This window comes from Canis lupus, chromosome 9 (genome assembly GCF_011100685.1).
Source record: "Canis lupus familiaris isolate Mischka breed German Shepherd chromosome 9, alternate assembly UU_Cfam_GSD_1.0, whole genome shotgun sequence".
NCBI lineage: Eukaryota > Metazoa > Chordata > Mammalia > Carnivora > Canidae > Canis > Canis lupus.
In genome coordinates, this window is record NC_049230.1 from 42,490,366 (window position 1) to 42,508,910 (window position 18,545).

At 35.6% G+C, this 18,545-nt stretch overlaps 1 protein-coding gene and 1 non-coding gene across 2 annotated transcripts in view; one reads left to right on the plus strand and one right to left on the minus strand.

Moving 5' to 3' along the window:
• The window catches only part of NLK (nemo like kinase), a 158,383-nt gene that overhangs the window by 119,924 nt on the left and 19,914 nt on the right, over nucleotides 1-18,545 (plus strand). The window contains exons 4-7 of the mRNA XM_038548220.1: nucleotides 8,208-8,314; nucleotides 9,753-9,838; nucleotides 13,872-14,081; nucleotides 18,001-18,102. Of these exons, the coding sequence (XP_038404148.1) occupies nucleotides 8,208-8,314; nucleotides 9,753-9,838; nucleotides 13,872-14,081; nucleotides 18,001-18,102 (505 nt within the window). The remainder of the gene's footprint in view (nucleotides 1-8,207; nucleotides 8,315-9,752; nucleotides 9,839-13,871; nucleotides 14,082-18,000; nucleotides 18,103-18,545) is intronic.
• LOC119873538 lies at nucleotides 14,874-14,981 on the minus strand. The gene has a single exon (XR_005365036.1). It is a non-coding gene; the product is annotated as a U6 spliceosomal RNA (small nuclear RNA).

Genomic DNA, 18,545 nt, shown 5'->3' on the forward strand with positions numbered 1-18,545 from the left:
AGTGGATACACCAGCTGTTGGAGAGGCATCCCATTTAGAAGAACCAAGAGAGGGAAAGCATACCCTGTTTTCCCTCTTGTTTAGAGACCCTCATTAAATTACTCAGAAACAATAATCAGATATCTGCTGTTCAAGTTAATGGCACCTCTGAGTCCCTGTCAAGAGAGCTTTATTTAATGCGCAACAGACCTGGAGTGATGCAGGTGCTTTTTCAGGCCCTCATTTAATTTAAGCTGCTTTAGTTGGCATGGCAACTAGTTGAGACATCTGGGAGACATTATGCTGGGGATTGAGACTTCAGAGGATTTATGCTGGAGCAAAGCAGAAACCTTATCATAAAGTGGTGTGTGTTGCTTCTAAATTTCTGAAGTTGTACTGTTAAATCTTCAAATTCAAGAATTCTTTGTACAGAGAAATCAAGTTTTTAAAGGTTGGCCTATTTGTTGGCTTGTTTCCTATGAAGAAAAACTCCTTTATGTGGAGTGAAAAATGTATCTCCCCTGAAGAATTTACTTTGCTAAACTAAAGGTTGATAAAACTTACTCTCTGCAGATTCGCCGTTTTAATCACATTATAAAAATAATACATTTAACATTTTTCAGTCTTTTGTGTTTAAAATATTTTAGAAGAGAAGAAAGTATCTCTGCACAGAGGTAATAAGCAAAATGGTTAAGGTGGACAAAGCTCTGTATGGTTTTGCCCTAGACTTTCTGGTTAATTTAAGGGTTTATCAACCTATGCCCATTCTTTTATATATATATATATATATTGGTTTTATTTTAATTCCAATATAGGTAAAATACTGTGCTATATTAGTTTCAGGTATGCAATATAGAGATTCAGTAATTCTCTGCATCACTTAGTGCTCTATCCCCATTCTTTTAAGTCAGCTTGTCATCATCTTAACCAAAGGTATGAAAGTAGCACTCTCCTTTCTTAAGTATTGTAACAGACAGTTGAATAAAAGGTTTTTCAGGTTCACAGATCCTGAGGACAGTGACATGGTAATGTAGTCATTTGTGTTTAGCCCGGGGAATACCGCCGGTTTATATTTTATGAAAAATTATGCACATATGTATGTGGTTTTGGTAGAAAAGAAATGCCTTTACCATTTGAAATCATGCTTTATATTCATTTTGAATGCCTTGCTTTTCATTTTGATACCTGATACACTTTGCTCCGTGTTAGGGTTGAACCATATGAAATTATTATTTTTGTTGGTCAGTAATAGTCCAGTATTACCAGTTCAAATCCAATAGATTTAGGGTGAATAACACCCTTATCTGGAAATATATGTTTTGAAATGCTAAATGAAATGTAGGAATTTTTTTCTGAAATGAATAATTATTTGTAAAAGATCTGGTTATAGAATCTTAGCCATTCCAGCCAGCCAATGTTTTCCTTCTCCCCTTTCTTTCTTTTTTTTTTTTTCCTTCTCCCCTTTCTTGGAAAAGGTAGTCTCTGTTAGAAGAAAGCATATGACGTTATTTCATACTTACTCTCTGTTTTTGGCTTCTGTATCGTTTATACATTTTATAAGTCAAAGCAAGATTTTTCATGTGCCAGCAATATGAATTCAACCTGATAACTTGAAAATTAAGATGTTTTCTCTCTGCTACTTGCATGCGTACCAACTGTCACTACTAACAGTAAGGATTCTGGCATCATAATTTGGCTGCCCGTTTGTAGATATTAAAGGCAGAATAGAATATAACCTGCTCTTCACTTCCATGCAACTTTTCAATCCTTGCAGGAACAAAAAGTTCTCAGATTCAGCAGACATGACTGACATCCCAGATAAATACATTTATACTGTCTTTGGGAATTTTTTTTTTCCTGAGTAAAATCTCAAGTTGACAACACTTAATACAGTGATGGCAGTTGTAAAGTTTTTCTGTTTGTGTTGTTGTTGTTTATTCATAATATTTCTGTGTTTTAGTCCCTTGAGATTTCTGGAGCCAACTCAAGAATTTTGGGAGTTCTGATTAAGGCTTAATGGTACAAGTAGAAATTTTTTTTCCTGTCTCTATGATTAAGATTTCCTAGTGGGTAAAAAAATTTTAATTTTATGTACAGGAAAGAAATAGTAGGACTCAGATCTTTTTCTATCCTTCAAAAAACTAAAGCTTTATTTCCTGGAAGCAGCATGAGTGAGCTATGGGGTCTTTGAACCCTTCTCTAACTCATACAGAACCCTGGCAGCCTGGCCCATGCCTTCTAAGACAGAAGTTTGGAAAACTCTTCTCCAGAGAAATGGATTAACTTAAGAGAAAGCATCTATTCATAATTGAGGATCCCTCATGAAACAAAACTATAAAGCACTAAGCCATCCCACAGAGCTACATTATAGTCACATAGTAATAAGCTAAGCATCCAGTGATAGGGATTGCTTAAGTCATGACATATTCCATAAAACAATACTATTTAAATTATATAAAAGAGATATATACCATGGAAAGGTGTTCACAAGTTATTTTAAATGGGAAAAAAAAGTATATGTAATATGTTCTATTTCAACACTATAATTATGCTTAAGGAATGTATTAGGAAATAATCAAATTCACATAAATATATGGATAGAGATATGTTTATCTCAGATTTATTTAAAGTAAGAAAATTAGAAATAACTTGGATTTTCAACAATGATAGATTGGTTAAATGAATTCTGTATGGTAGAACACTATGGTCACAAAATTTCTGCTTATTAGAATATTTAATAACAGGAGAAAATGCTTATATTTTATTAAGTTAAGAAAACAGGTAGCAACGCCACGTATACGTCATAATCCCAATTTTAAATATACATATACATATGTATGTACAACATTTTCACAAAAATGTTACAGGTTCATTCAAAGAGGTAGAATTCTGGGTAATTATTCTATTCCTTGGCTTTTTTGTATTTCCCTAGTTTTCTACAGTGTTTTGTTTTGTTTTGGGTTTTTTTTTAATACTTTTTTGGAAATTTTCAAAAATACAGAAAAGTAGAGACAATATAATAACTCATTTACCTAATACACAGATTCAACAATTGTTCATCATTTTGCCAATCTCATGTCCTCTCTCCCTTTTTATTGGGAAGGCTGGAGTTATTTTAAAGTAGATCTCAAACATCAAATTATTTTACCTATAAATACTTGAATATGCATTTCTAACTGATAAGGACTTAAAAAACCTAATGATTGTCATTATCATACCTAGTAAAATTAGCTAATTCCTTACTATTCCCTGATTTCCTCAAAGATCTCTTTTTTAATCAAGTTTGTTTAAATCGGGTTCTAAACAAAGTCCATATATTGCATTTGGTTATTACATCTTTTAAGACTCTTATTCCAAACATCCCTACTTTCCCTTCCTCTTAAATACCCATCCTACTTTTTTGTCATTTATTGGAGAGATTTTCTTAAGGAATGATCCACATTGTGTGTTTAGCTGATTGCTTCTTCATGGCATCTCTTGTTCTTTTATTCCCCATATTTCTAGTAAACTGGTAATTAGAGCTAGAGGATTAATTATATTGAGGTTTGTTTTTTGTTTTCTGAGGCGATGGGGCAAAGGGAATTTTAAGCAGGCTCAATGCCCAGTGCTGAGCCCAACACAGAGCTAGACATGGGAATCCATCATGACCCTGAGATCGTGACCCAAGCTGAAATCAAGAATTGGATGCCTAACCAATTGAGCCACCTAGGTGCCCCTATATTAAGGTTTTGTTTTGTTTTGTTTAAGATATGAATATTTTCCGGGCAGTGGTGTGAATATCACAGACACATGATGTCTTCACACATTAAGTGTTGCTAAGGTTGAGTGGTCAATTGAGGTAATGCTGATCGGTCTCATCCCTTTCATCCCTTAGCTTCTATAAAAACACAGTGAACATTTAGTATATTTTATTACAGCTTTTAAAATTATAACTCAAAGGAAGATAAAATCCAACCATTGAAACAGTCCTCAACATAGTCAAGTCCAGTTTTACTTCTGTATAACCTTAGGTTACCTGCCTTCTGTTAACCTTAATTTCCTCATTTATAATTGGGAATACCACCTCCTTCCCTGTAGGGTTGCCATGAAAACTAAATGAGTTGATATTTTTAAAATACTTAGGGTGCTGGTTTACCTAGTAGGTACTCAGTATGTATTAGTTCATTCACTCAACGGATGTTTACAGGAGACTTAACTGCATGCAGGCATTTGTTTCTGAGCTTTTGAGATAGACTTGGAAACAAAACAGACAACAACCCTTGCCCTCATGGGGCAGAGTTGGGGAGACAAACAATAAACACTGTAAGTAAATTACATAGGATAAGTACTAAAGGAAAAAAGAAAAAGAGCTGTGCGTGGGGGGTAGTTTTTGTATAAGGCATGCAAGATGTAATATTAGAGTGGTCAGGATAGGCCTCATTCAAAAGATAAGATTTGAGCAAAAACACAAAGGAAGTAAGAGAGAAAAACACACTCCAGGCAGAGGGAGTAGCTAAAGCAAAGGCCTAAGGTCAGAGTATATCTAGCATATTTAAAGAATAGCAAAAGTGATAGGAGAAAAGGTCAGAGAAGTAAGGAGATCAGATCATTTATGGCCATATGAGAACATTTTAAGGACTTTGGCTTTGACTATAAATGAAATGGGAAACTTTTGCAGAAGAGTGACCTAATCTGGCTTTTATTCAAAAAGATGTCCTGTGAAATGCAGCCAAAAAATAAGATAAATTGAAGAATGGAAAGAGCCATGGATAAACATGTACTAAAGCAAATATTGCAAAATGTTAAGTGTAAAATCTAGGGTGTGTGTGTGTGTATGGATGATCACTTTAATTCTTTCAGGTTTTCCACATGTTTAAAAATTTTTGTAAGAAAAAAGGTTAAGCCATTAAGAAAAAAAAAATATAAATCTAACCCTGGTAATAATATAGTAATTTAACTTAGATGTATTATTTTATAGAATGATTCTAGCATATCACCAAAGACTGTCCTTAGGAAATTCTACATGTAAAATCTCATGTCCTCACTAACCTTCATTATGGAGTAGAATGTAATTCTTCAGAAAGTCCATTAATAAAACCTAAAATAAAAGTAACCTAAGAATATAAAAACATTAAAAATAATATTTTCTATATCATAAAGTAACTATCAATATGTAGACAAAATAGAAATGTAACAGTCAAAAATTTATTCTGGCTGCTATGTTTTAGAAATCTAGAAATACAGAAATCTAGTCTTGGGCCAAGGGAGGTAACAGTGGCCATGATAAGTAGTCTTAATTCTGTGGCTAAATTTTGAAAGAACCAACAAGATTCTCTAATGAATGGATTGGAGGTAGAGTAAGAGAGAAAAAGAGAAATCTAGAATGACTCCAGGGTTTGTAGTTTGTGGTATAAGCAGCTTGCTGGAAAAATAGGTTTGCTGTGGCAATGCCTACAACTAGAATAAGTGATTTGGTGGGGGAAGGATGGAGAATACATGTTTGGACAGTTTTGAGATGTCAATTAGACATCCAGAGAAGATGATGAGTATACAAATTGATTAACAAGGCTGGATTTAAGGAAACAAGATTGACTAGAGATAAAAGTTGGGAGTCATCTGCATATATGTTGTTTAAAGTCTTGGGATTGGATTCAATTACCCAAGAAAGTGAGTGTGGAAAGACAAGAGGACCACACCTTGGGGCATTTCAACATTACGTGGTTGGAAAAGAGAAACAACAAAGGAGGATTGAGAAGGAACAACCAGTGAGAGAGAAGAAAAGCCAACAGTTGGGTATTCTAGAAGCCATTTGAAGAAAATGTTTCACGGAGGGCGTTTTGACTGTGTGTCAGGTGTTATCATTATTAATTCTCCTCTCTCAAGTTGTTACTACTTACTTTTGCTAAAACGTTAAATTAGAAGAGTTTTTAAATCATTCTATCATTCTCCCCAGATTATGACCCCAGATTATGACTACAAGAGTCTTTAAAGCTCATAAAAGTAAAATCCAAAGTATAATAGCACTTTTGAAAATTTTAAGTTTTGAAAGCAAACCCCTTCTCATCTTTAGTTTTATATGCCTAGCATTTACCCTTACAGCGAGAATGTAAATGCTAAAATAAGAGTCCTGGGACCCTCTTAGTTCATTTATAGTTCATGCTAAGCACCCTACAACTACAGCTGCCCCTACGATGGCCTATCTTCTAGGATTAGCTATGGGACAATACTGATGTAAAAGGTGTTTTATAGGCTGTCAGATGAGTTGTCCTTTCAAAAGATTCCATGATATCATTCTGGAAGAAGAAAGTTAGGATCAGAAGAACTGTGTAAGAAAGGAGAATAACCCTGCAGCCCAATAACATCTCTGCTTTGTTGCTTTGCCTTTCCCTGCTTTCAGTTGTACAGGGCTAGGGGAGTTTTAGTGTTTTAACTCAGAACATGAAACTAACTTTCACAAGGTGTCAAAAGAATTTGAAGCCTGGTGGACATCTTGTAAAGTTAAGAGTACTCTCCCCTTGTTTTAAGGAAGGTTAAATTTAAATCACAAAATTCACCCAAACTTGTAATGAGTCCTTTGTGGGCAGGGTAAGGCATGAATTTGCCCTATTCTAGGTATAGCAAAAGAGTTACCTTCATAAGAGTTCTGAATTCCACATCTCATTGCTCCCTAGGCTCCGGCCTTTGATCATCTCCATGTGTAATATGAACAAAACCCTGAGTGTATAAAAGTACAAAGCCTAGGAATCTTAAAACTTAATAAGGGAGGGATAAATGTAAAAAAAGAAAAAGTTAAAAAAAGAATTAAGATGGTAGATAGACTTGGGTTTGAACTAATCATTTTGCACATTTCTAGGAGTACTGTTCTTTATAAAGTAACTTAAACCCCATAGTTGATGGGTAGGTTGTCATACTTTTCATTGGTGCCATGGTGGCTTAGTGTGAGACCACCAACCCTCTCTTGCTTGGATTCAAAGGATGCTCCAGTAACATGTCTGAATACACCCTGAGACTATTTAGTCTTCACATTCTTCCTGGTCCGGTTGTCATTTAAAATGTTTATCCTTTTTGAGAAGATATTTCCCGATGACATATCCAATTCAGGATTAATATTCAATAAATATAAAGAACTTATGCAACTGAACATCCAAAAAACAAATAATTCAATTAAAAATGAGCAGAAGACATAAACAGACATTCCTCCAAAGAAGACATACAGATGGCCAACAGACACATGAAAAGATTCTCAACATCACTTGTCATCAGGGAAATACAAATCAAAACTACAATGCAATATCAACTCACAGGTCAGAATGGCTAAAATAAAAAACAGAAGAAATAACAAGTGTTGATGTGTAGAGAAAGGAACTCTGTTACGCTCTTGGTGGGAATGCAAACTGGTGCAGCCACTCTGGAAACAGTTTGGAGGTTCCTCAAAAAGTTAAAAATAGAACTGCCTTGGATCTAGTATCACTACTGGGTATTTACCCCCAAAATACAAAAACACTAATTCAAAAGAGATATATGCACCCCTATGTTTATTGCAGCATTATTTACAATATCCAAATTACGGAAGCAGCCCAAGTACCTATTGCTGGATGAATGGATAAAGATGTGGTACATATATACGCAATGGAATATAAAAAGAATGAAATCTTAACATTTGCAACAACCATGGATGGATCTAGGGAATATAATGCTAAGCAAAATAACTCAGTTGGAGAAAGACGAATACCATGATTTCACTCGTACATGGAATTTAAGAAACAAAGGAAAAACAGACTTAACTATAGAGAACAGTTACCAGAGGGGAAGTGATGGGGGAGGGTGGGTGAAATAGATGAAGGGGATTAAGAGTGCATCTATCATGATGAACACTGAATACTGTATAGAATTGTTGAATCACTGTATTGTAATCAGCGTATTGTACACCTGAAACTGAATACTGTATGTTAACTACCCTAGAATTAAACATTTAATTTCAAAAATATTTACCCTTATTTTTCTTTTATAATGCTAATTATAGAGAAGTCAATTTATTTTTGTTAACTTTTACATGGTAAATTCTTTAATTTTGGCGATTTTTTATCTTGTAAGGGCTGGAATTTTCACTTCTGTCATACTGTCTAGAACCTTCCTTTCCCTAAGCTTTTTCCAGCTCTAAGAATGGAAGTTATCCTTTAGACCTAGTGCCTACTTTGAGGGTATTGGGGGCTGAATTCTCAAAACTCTCCTTAACTTAAAACCTCAAGATATGTTGTCACAGAATTGATGCAGAGTGACCTACATAAAATTATCGTCTCTCCTCAACCACTCAGCTCAGATCATGTCAAAGTTTTTCTTTATCAGATTTTGCGAGGTAAGCTTTTCTTTGTGAAGAAAAAGGTGGTGTCACTGTATAAGTGAAATGTTTTACTTTTCATTTGAACTTTAATCTGACCTTTCAAGGCTTTCTTCTTCCCTAAAGACTTTTCTCTTTTGACCAAGGAATATTTATTTGATGTTAAGAGGTTTTTAAGGTGTCCAAATGGTTCTTATTTTCACTGATAGAAGAGAGACCTCTAATTCATTACTCCATTAAGTAGGTCAATCTAGGGAGGTAAATAAGCAGGATAGTTTGTGGAACCCTGTGGTCTGTCACAAAGTTTCTAGTAAGCAGCTTTTAGTAAAAATATATGGCTGGCATCAGGTGACTACATTGAAAAGTAACTGTGTTCCCTATTGATGACATTTATTCTTCAACTGTGGGCAAAATGTATACCTGAGTCCAACTCTAGAAAAAGAAAATGACTCTTAAAGCCAAAGTATTGAGATTGAGAAACATCCAGCTAAATAATTCTCCAGACTGGTTCATTAAAGAGACTTGATAGAGAGGCAGTTTGAGCCGACATTGCTGGAGCTTCTTCTGGCCATCATTTTACCATTACAAATGGAGAATTGTTTAAAGCTGAAACAGCTTTCTTACCTAGTAAAATACTCTCCCTGCTCCACTCCCATACCAAGATTCATAGAATTCAGTTATTCTTTATAGAGGTTAAAAAGCATCTGCCAACAGAATGAAAACACACAATATTAAAACTAGGATGTTCACCTTCCATTGATTTGTTGATATTCTGTGGTGGGGGACAGAATGAAGATACTGGATATTGAATTTTTTTTTACACTGTAACAATATATATATGATTTGCTGTGTTTTATTCAAAAGACTCAGCCTTGAAGCTGTAGCCTTTTTCTACCAGTGCTAAAACTCAGTCTTTTAAGATGTCAAAAATATTTTAAAGGCACTGATTACTCTCTTGTATCTCAGGGGTGGTGAATACTACTGACAACCCTGTGCAGGTTGCTGAATTTAGTCTTATCCATGAAAATCTGCCTTGGGAAGGGCTCCCTATCGGGTAATGAGAATTATTTTTGTTGGAGCATGCCCAGAATCACAGGTTGAGAGTACCCATAGCAGAACTCCAGTAGCCACCCACATTTATGAGCCATTCAAGGATATTGGTATGATCAACTTTAATTCCAGTGCCTGAAAAGCTTATCTATATTTAAACCTAATTCATCTTTTGAGTTACAGGCATTATTTATAGGTTGTGCAAACCTTTGATGACACTTATCTTACTGTTGCAAAATTATAGTTTTTCGAGGTGGGACTAAGTCAAGCTTTTCATAATGGTTATTATGCTGTTATTTAGAGAACAATCTTATATCCTATATTCTCTGTTTCTCTTGTTTCCCCCAAATCATTGGTTGACTGAAAAGAATTAAATGTCTGCAATTAAATCCATTTGTTATTTCAGGTTTGAAATATCTCCATTCAGCTGGCATTTTACATCGAGACATTAAGCCAGGGAATCTCCTTGTGAACAGCAACTGTGTTCTAAAGGTAGTTTTCAGTTTATTCAAATATCTGGGAAAAATTTAGAATGCCAAGTCAGTTTTAAGAACAAGGTGTTTTTGTGAAAGAGTTAAATTTATTTTCATCACTTTACCAAAAATTAAAGAACCAAGTTTTCTCTAGCAAAATTGCTAGTCATGGCCATAGTAGCCAATTTGTAGTCTTGACTCATGGTTTCTTCATGATAGTTTGCATGTTTTAGAAACACTGAAATTGGAATTATGATGTGACCAGAAAGAAGGTAGAGAAGGTGATTTCTTTTTTGATTCCATTGCTAAAGGAAGTATATATCAAAAGATATACTAGAAGACCAATAAGTTATTTATATGAGTATAAATGAAGTATGAATTTTAACACCATCTGTGTTGTGGTTTGTTGTGTGTGTGTTGTTGCTTTTGTTTTTTTTTTTAAGATTTTATTTATTTATTAATGAGAGACACAAGAGAGGCAGAGACATAGGCAGAGGGAGAAGCAGGCTTCTCACAGGGAGCCTGATGCAGGACCCCAGGATCACGACCTGAGCCAAAGGCAGATGCTCAACCACTGAGCCACCCAGGCATCCCTGTTGTGTGTGTTGGAGGGGGGGGTTGTTTGTTTGTTTGTTTGGGGTATTTTTAGATTTTATTTATTTATTTGAGAGCGCACAAGAAGTGTCAGTGAGAAGTGGGAGATGCAGGCTCCCTGCTCCACAGGGCTCTATCCCAACCCTGGGATCATGACCTGAGATGTAAGGCAGACACTTAAGCTCCTGCGCCACCCAGGCACCCCAAGATTGTCTATATTTTTACACAGCTAACATTCTTATACCCTGTGTGACTGAGATAGCAAAGTAGAAACACTTAAAAGTGAAAATAGCCAGAAAAGCGTCAGATGTATTTGACAATATATAGTGGCCAGTCCCTCTACTGCCTTTGAAGAGGAATTACAGGATTTAATTACAAAATCTCAAAGCCATCAATTTCAATTTTTACTTTCCCTTAGTATTTCCACCCACCCACCCAAACCTCTGCTCATTGTTTTTTGTTAGAGTGGCACACAAATCACAAAATCCACATATGTGCATTTATAGATGTTTTTGTGGAACTCCTAGTGAGAGGCCCACCATATTTTCCCTATCATAGAAATTAGAGATAAGGGCTGCCCTAGGGCTTTGTCATTTCTGTGTAAGCAAATTTAAATTTCCATTTATTTTATGAGTGGCTACAGTATTACATGGTGCTTCAGTCTATTGTAAATATTCTTAACGTTCCAACTGATGTATTTGAAAAAAATCGGTGTTTATTCTGTTTTAATAAATAAAGTTTATTGATGTTTATGTTTAAATAAATAAATATTTATTTGAGAGAAAGAGAGCGCACAGTGGTGAGGGGCAGACGGAGAGAGAGAGTTCCAAGCAGACTCCATGCTGAGCACAGAGCATGACACAGAGTTCAGTCTCACAACCCTGAGATCATGTCCTGAACCGAAACCAAGAGTTGGATGCTTAACCAACTGTGCCACCCAGGCACCCCAAGAAAACTGGGTTTTAGGTGTTGCCTGCTTTATAAGTTATCAAGCTGTCATTGTTACTTAGCTTGATGGCAGTTAAGCTAAATATTAAAAGCAAGTATATAAATAAGATCATTTTGTATTTTAAATGCTTTCTTTAAACTCTGGGCAAATTTTCTTTAAAAGCTGGTATGTTATACTGTGAAAAAAATTCTCCATTATAGCCTTGAAGAACTGTTCCTGATTTAACCCTAGAAAGATATTTTTTTTAAACTATCGTTCAAGGGATGCCTGGGTGGCCCAGCAGTTGAGCGTCTGCCTTCGATTCAGGGCATGATCCCCGGAGTCCCAGAATGGAGTCCCACATCAGGCTCCCTGTGTGGAACCTGCTTCTCCCTCTGCCTGTGTCTTTGCCTCTGTCTCTCGGTGTCTCATGAATAAATAAATAAAATCTTTAAAAAAATTTTTTTAAGTAAAAATAAAACTATCTTTCATATTTTCCCTGAAAACAACTAATGTTGTAGTTCACTCTCTTTCCACAGAGAAATTAATTGTTCCCAGTATCCACTAAAGTAAATACTCCTTCTATAGGTCATTGAATTCATTTCCCTGCTACCTTTCCACTTTTTAAAGAGAGCAACAACCTATCCGCATAACATTCATTTTAATTTTTAAAAAATTAAAAACCTTAGGAGTTCTTTATTCTGTTCAGACCAAATCAGCTTTATGTGCAGTTTAAGTCAGTTTCTTCTTATTTTGGTTTTTGGTTGGAGAACTTCACAAAGCATTTTATTTAGAACCCGTCATGCTTGATGCCATTATCTACTTGAAGTTTGTGTTTTCAAATTGTCTGTTATGGTATTGTAACTTATAGTTATACAAATGAGTAACTAGAGAAAAATGTCATTTATGAATAAACAATACACAGCTCAGGATAAATTGAAATTGTGTCCACTCCTTTGACTTGTCTTAGCAGCCTACTTTTAAAACCCAGAATGGAGTGCCAAGCTACAGACACTAATTCTTTCTTCTCAAATGTACAAATCCATCGAAAACAATTATGATAAAACATTTTTAAAAATTAGTATCCTTTCATATTGTGAATATATTTTGTTTCCTATTAAGCACAAAATGGTTAATTTTGTTGGATATCTCATTATCTTTTTGGTTATCTGATCATATCAGCTTCTTACTTTGGGTTTAGCTTCTCTTCCAGATAAATTGCCAAAAATGAATCCAGACAGACTGATGTTTTTAAAAACAAAGGACTTGCTTTAGAACAGAAAACATTTTCTGTCCGGTGGGTGGTTGGTTTTTGTTTGTTTGTTTTTTGTTTTTTTACTATAAACACAAGAAAGATATAGGAAAATGGATTTAAGTTCTCTGGTTTTATTTTGTATTAAAAGGTATCGTAAAATGTCAGGCCCACGGAAGAGAGTTTTAAAATACGTGTTGTTTGAACATTAGCCTTTGGGAGAATTTGCTAAGCAACTTATAGGGCTTTTTTTTTTTTTTTTTCTTTTTAGGATGGCTTTCAAAGATTTTTTAAGTTGTCAGACCCTTTTTTCAAATAAAATCTTATGCTAGGACTTCAATTTAGAAAACAATGTTATTTCATTATTTATAATATTGACTCATGAAGTTAATCATTGAGAGTGCTGGGGCTTAGAAAGCCATTGCTCTCCTATCTTAACCCCAGTGTTCCCACCTTTTGTTTTGATAGCCCAGTATTAAGAAAATCTTAATTCCTGAAAATAAGCAGAAGTTGCTTTTGGTTGTGCCGCTGCTGTCCACTAACAGCTCACGTTGCAACCTCAGCATACTTTTCAATTGAACAGAAATAACAAGAAAAGATTTATTCCTGTGTCTGCATATAAATTAACCAATCTTTCTCATTTACTATTGTGTTACCAGGTTCTAACATACTATGCAGAACATAAGAGGCATTCAGTTAAACATTTACACCATGAAGAAATGAATGAACCTAGTAGCATTGGTATTCTACAGTGTGCTACATTTTAACATACACATTTGTGAATAGTATTTTAAATAGAGAGGAACATGTGAAGTTTAGGATTCAGTTTGAAACCCATAGATTTAAGGAAATTTTATTATGTTTCCCATAAAGACAGTGAACATAGCTCGAGGTCTTCAATATAGGCCCCATTTTTATTTCCTTATAATACCTTTCTTGATAAGCCTTGAAAATAGTTTGGTTTATACATTAAACCTAGAAATATGCATTGAGCTGTCTTTTTGGTTTAGTTATCAATTGAAAACAGATTAAAGGTCAGAAGAATATTATTAAGATACATCATTTTGTATAAAAATAAGGAAGTTTTAGATTTTTATCCCTCTTATGCAAATAAGATCAAATTATATATTGACACAAATATACTCTACCTGTGTCATTGAAAACTTTTTGAAGTTCAGAGATATATCAAGATTTTGATTTTTTGCTTATTTTGTTTTACTTCACATTTGTAAATATATTTGTCTCTATAACAATATTTTGATAATCCTTTCTATTTAGATTTGTGATTTTGGATTGGCCAGAGTGGAGGAATTAGATGAATCCCGTCATATGACTCAGGAAGTTGTTACTCAGTATTATCGGGCTCCAGAAATCCTGATGGGCAGTCGTCATTACAGCAATGCTATTGACATCTGGTCTGTCGGATGTATCTTTGCAGAACTACTAGGACGAAGAATACTGTTTCAGGCACAAAGTCCCATTCAGCAGGTATGATTTTACTTTAGGCTCTCATAGCTTTCAATTCTATTATAGCTTTAAAGGAAAAAACGTCTTGCACACATGTCTTGGGCTTATTCGTTGTACTGTCTAAATTGCTTTCAGCAAATTGAGGTTCATTTAAAATTCAGAAAGTTAGGAAGTTGAAGATTACAGAGAGATTCATTTTGTAACTTACGAACCTATTAGAGGGGGTGTTGACTTTATTACATGCACTGATGCATAGCAGCCGACTCTGCTGTAACAATTTGCACAGGTGTAATCTTTCATAGTTAGAGGGCCTCTGTTCTTTATGACTGAATGGGTCAGGCTTGAAAATGTATTTGATTGCTTAATGTACTTTGTGCTTTGAACATAAATTTTGAGTGTTGATTTCCTTAAATCTGAACATTTAGGAACATTTCTAACCATTATTTTTGGGCTAACATATTTAAATATAGCAGAGAACATTAGAAGCTTATTAAAATGTAGCTTTAGGAAACCATTCATGATGCTTTATCTGCCCGAAGAGCTAATTCATTACCCCACATATTTTCTTTTTCTTTTTAATAAATTAATTTTGTATTGGTGTTCAATTTACCAACATACAGAATAACACCCAGTGCTCATCCCGTCAAGTGCCCCCCTCAGTGCCCGTCACCCATTCACCCCCACCCCCGCCCTCCTCCCCTTCCACCACCCCTAGTTCGTTTCCCAGAGTTAGGAGTCTTTATGTTCTGTCTCCCTTTCTGATATTTCCCACACATTTCTTCTCCCTTCCCTTATATTCCCTTTCACTATTATAAAAATATGGAACGCTTCACGAATTTGCGTGTCATCCTTGCGCAAGGGGCCATGCTAATCTTCTCTGTATCGTTCCAATTTTAGTATATGTGCTACCGAAGCGAGCACCCCCACATATTTTCTTGGGATAATTTCTAAGTATTTATTTTCTATCCATAAATCTTAACAGTAGTGTTTGCATGAGAATAATGTAACAATGTGCTCAAGCTGCAGAATCAAATTCGTAGATTCAAATCCTAGCTCTGCCACTTACTATCTATTAATTCTTAAGCAAATTAAACCATTTTGAGGATTGTTGTGCAGATCAAATGAAATAATAAAGACAAAAATGAGGCCTGGCACTTAGTAAGCACTCAGCAAATATTAGTAACTGTGATAGTGGTGATATGCCAGGATGCTAGGGATGCAGTGGTGACGAAGACAAAGTTCCTGCCTTTGTGAAACTTTCACATAAGACAAAATAAATATGTACACAAGTAAATATAAATCCAAATAATGATAAATTCTGTGAAGAAAAATTGAACCAGGTTAGGGATAGGGAATGATGATTGAAGAGAGCAGTGCTAAAGGATTCTCTGAGAGGATGATATGTAAGGAGTGACTCAAGTGAAATGAAGGAGCGAGATACTTGGTATGTTTCAGGAAAAGGGACAACCAACATAAGTAAGCCTCTGAGGCAAGAGCAGGTGTGGCCTTTGGAGGGATGGCATGATCAAGGGGGAGATTATAAGAGACAAGATCAGAGAGAGAGAGAGAGAGAGAGCGCGCACGCGCATGCCTGACTGTGGTGACCAGATGCAGACTTTGGATTTTATTCTGTCCAAAGTATAATGGAAAGCTGTATGAAGGTTTTGACCAAGGAAGTGTTAAGATTTGATCACATTTTAAAAGATCACCCTGACTACTGTGTATCTTTGTAAATAATTCATGTACTTGACCCAAAATGGAATTAGTTCTTTTATATCCATCTACAAAGAATTAATTGATACATTAGAAACTGTATTGCTATGATCAGCATTTGAAATTATTTCTCTGCTATACTCTATTTTTATCAAGTTTACATCTTAAAAATTTATCTTAGTGACAAAAAATTATCATATATAATTTTAATGTTGGGTACTATTTTTTTTTTAAGATTTTATTTATTCATGACAGAGAGAGAGAGAGACAGGCAGAGGGAGAAGCAGGCTCTGCAGGGAGCCCAACGTGAGACTGGATCCTGGGTCTCCAGGATCACACTCCAGGCTGAAGGCGGCGCTAAACCACTGGGCCACCGGGGCTGCCCCAGTGTTGGGTACTATTAGCAGTATCCACTTTACTATTCAGTTTCTTTAGAAAGTAGATTTTAATGGACTTGCCTATAAGACCCATCATGTCTGGACACAAGAGGCTGCCATACAGAAAAGTTTAAATAAAAGTTAAGGGGTTTTTCAGGATGCCTGGATGGCTCAGTCAATTGAGTATCTGTCTTGATTTGGCTCAGGTTATGAACTCAGTTCCTGAGATCAGCCCTACATCAGTCTCCTTGCTTAGCAGGGAGTCTGCTTAAGATTCTCCCTCTCCTTCTCCCTCTGCCCCAGCCTCGCTCTCAGTCGCTCTCTCTCAAATAAACAAATCTTAAAAAAAAAAAAAAAAAAAAAAAAAGTTAAGGGGTTGTTCAAATCCTGTATATTGAATTAAGGATCTTGAGTTGCTGCTGAAAAAAAACGTGTGTGTGTGTGTGTGTGTGTGTGTGTGTATACACACATATGTATGTATATATTTTATATATATATATAAAGTATGAAACAACTGGCATAGGATTCAGATATCTTATTTTCTAGAGAAATGCATACATAAGTCTGAGCTTGCCAGTCTGATGTAGCCACTAACAGAGAATGCATATCTTTCTAAGTTGCATAGGATTCAGAATGCATATCTTTCTATCATCAGTATATTTTAGGATGAGAAATCAAGGATCTAAAGTGCTAAAAGAATCTATAACTTCTAAATGGAAGTAGTTATTTCTGTAGCATTTTTTTCTGTATCTTTGAGAAATAAAAACCCTAGGAACTATAGTTCCTAGCAGACTTCATAAAAATGTTTCTCACTCATGGATCTTACCCATTTTAGACAATTTTCTGAATGTTTCCATTGGTTTTCATAAGCCAGTCATTTTCTTCTGCCTTGAGGGTAGTTGTTAGAAGTCTAAAAGTATCACCAACACACTTGCCCCAAAAAGCTTTGTATGAGATCTTCTTTGGAAAACAAGCTACTTGATCATCTCCATTATCCTGGAGGACAGGGATCCTTATCTAAACTTCATAGTTTTGATTAAGTGCAGAAAATAGTACTTTGTATCTGGCAATCCCAGTACTAGGAAAAGAAGTATTCTGTAGGTAAGAATTTTCCATCCTGGAGGAATCCAAATGACATGTTACTGCTAAATAGGTTATGAAGTTAGAGCAGTTTTCACACCACAGAAAATTGTGAAGGTGGCTTCCTACCTACCAAGACTCATGAGAAAACCATTTTCTGTCGTGCTCAGCTGACTAAATGTGGCCTTATGCAGTGTCAATATTCCTAAGGACTGCCATTTTCTATCAGTGTAAGAGATTTCTAGCACAACTAGAATGTAAATGTGTCCTGGCCCAAACATCAATTGCTTAGCTTTCGTTTCAGATGTGAATGTTCAGACTATTTACTAAGTCACAGCTGCTTGGTTTATGGATTAGCCCCTTGATGAGCCTAAATCCATCTGAAGCATGAGAATCAATTCATTAACGTTTGAAAACAACAGTCGGTAACCATGAGCAAAAGAGCAGTTCACCTCTTCAGGGATCACAGATACTGTCTAATCAAGACCCAGGCCAGGTAGATGCAGACTCCTGAGTTACTGTAGCCTTAGAATGCGCTGCTTGCCAGAGTGTATTTTATTTCTGTCATGTGGATTCCTAATAAAAACATTTTCCTGGCTTCTTTAAGTCTGCAAAGTGAAAGTAGGGGCTTCTACCAGTTCATGGTAACTCACTTTAAGGGCTTGTTTTTCCTCACACTTTTGGTCCTCATCTCCAAGAGTGGTGATGTAAGAGTGATGGAAAGTGGTTTCTATGAGCTCTTACTATCTGTGTTTCATGTTTCTTTGCAGCTGGATTTGATTACGGATCTTTTGGGCACACCATCGCTGGAAGCAATGAGGACAGCTTGTGAAGGCGCTAAGGCGCACATACTCAGGGGCCCTCATAAACAGGTAAATGAGAGGGCGGGGCTTGAAACTGGTAACCACCTGGACAGGACTTCTCTTCCAACAGAATGACTTGAGACTTTTTAAATAAAAACATTAATTACAGGTTTTATTTAGTTTTTATGTCATGGTCATAAATAAAATGTTAGATATTTGTCAAACCAAATAAAATATCATCATTCCCAGTGCTGTGGGAGAAAGTAAATACTTCTGTAGCACAGCTGCTAAGAAATGACTCCTGGCTTTTTGTCTCCTGGTTTTTGATGTGTCTAGGAAAAGTTACTGGGGATGGAGCTTTCACTTCAGTGCCGTGTATATCAAAATGTCTTTTCTAAATACTGAGCCAACACTTGGTTTCTCAGAATATGAAGCTGTTTCTGTTGCATTCTTGCCACTAACACAGAATCAGATGTGAATGCTCATAGAAAAGAAGTATGAAGTGAGATAGC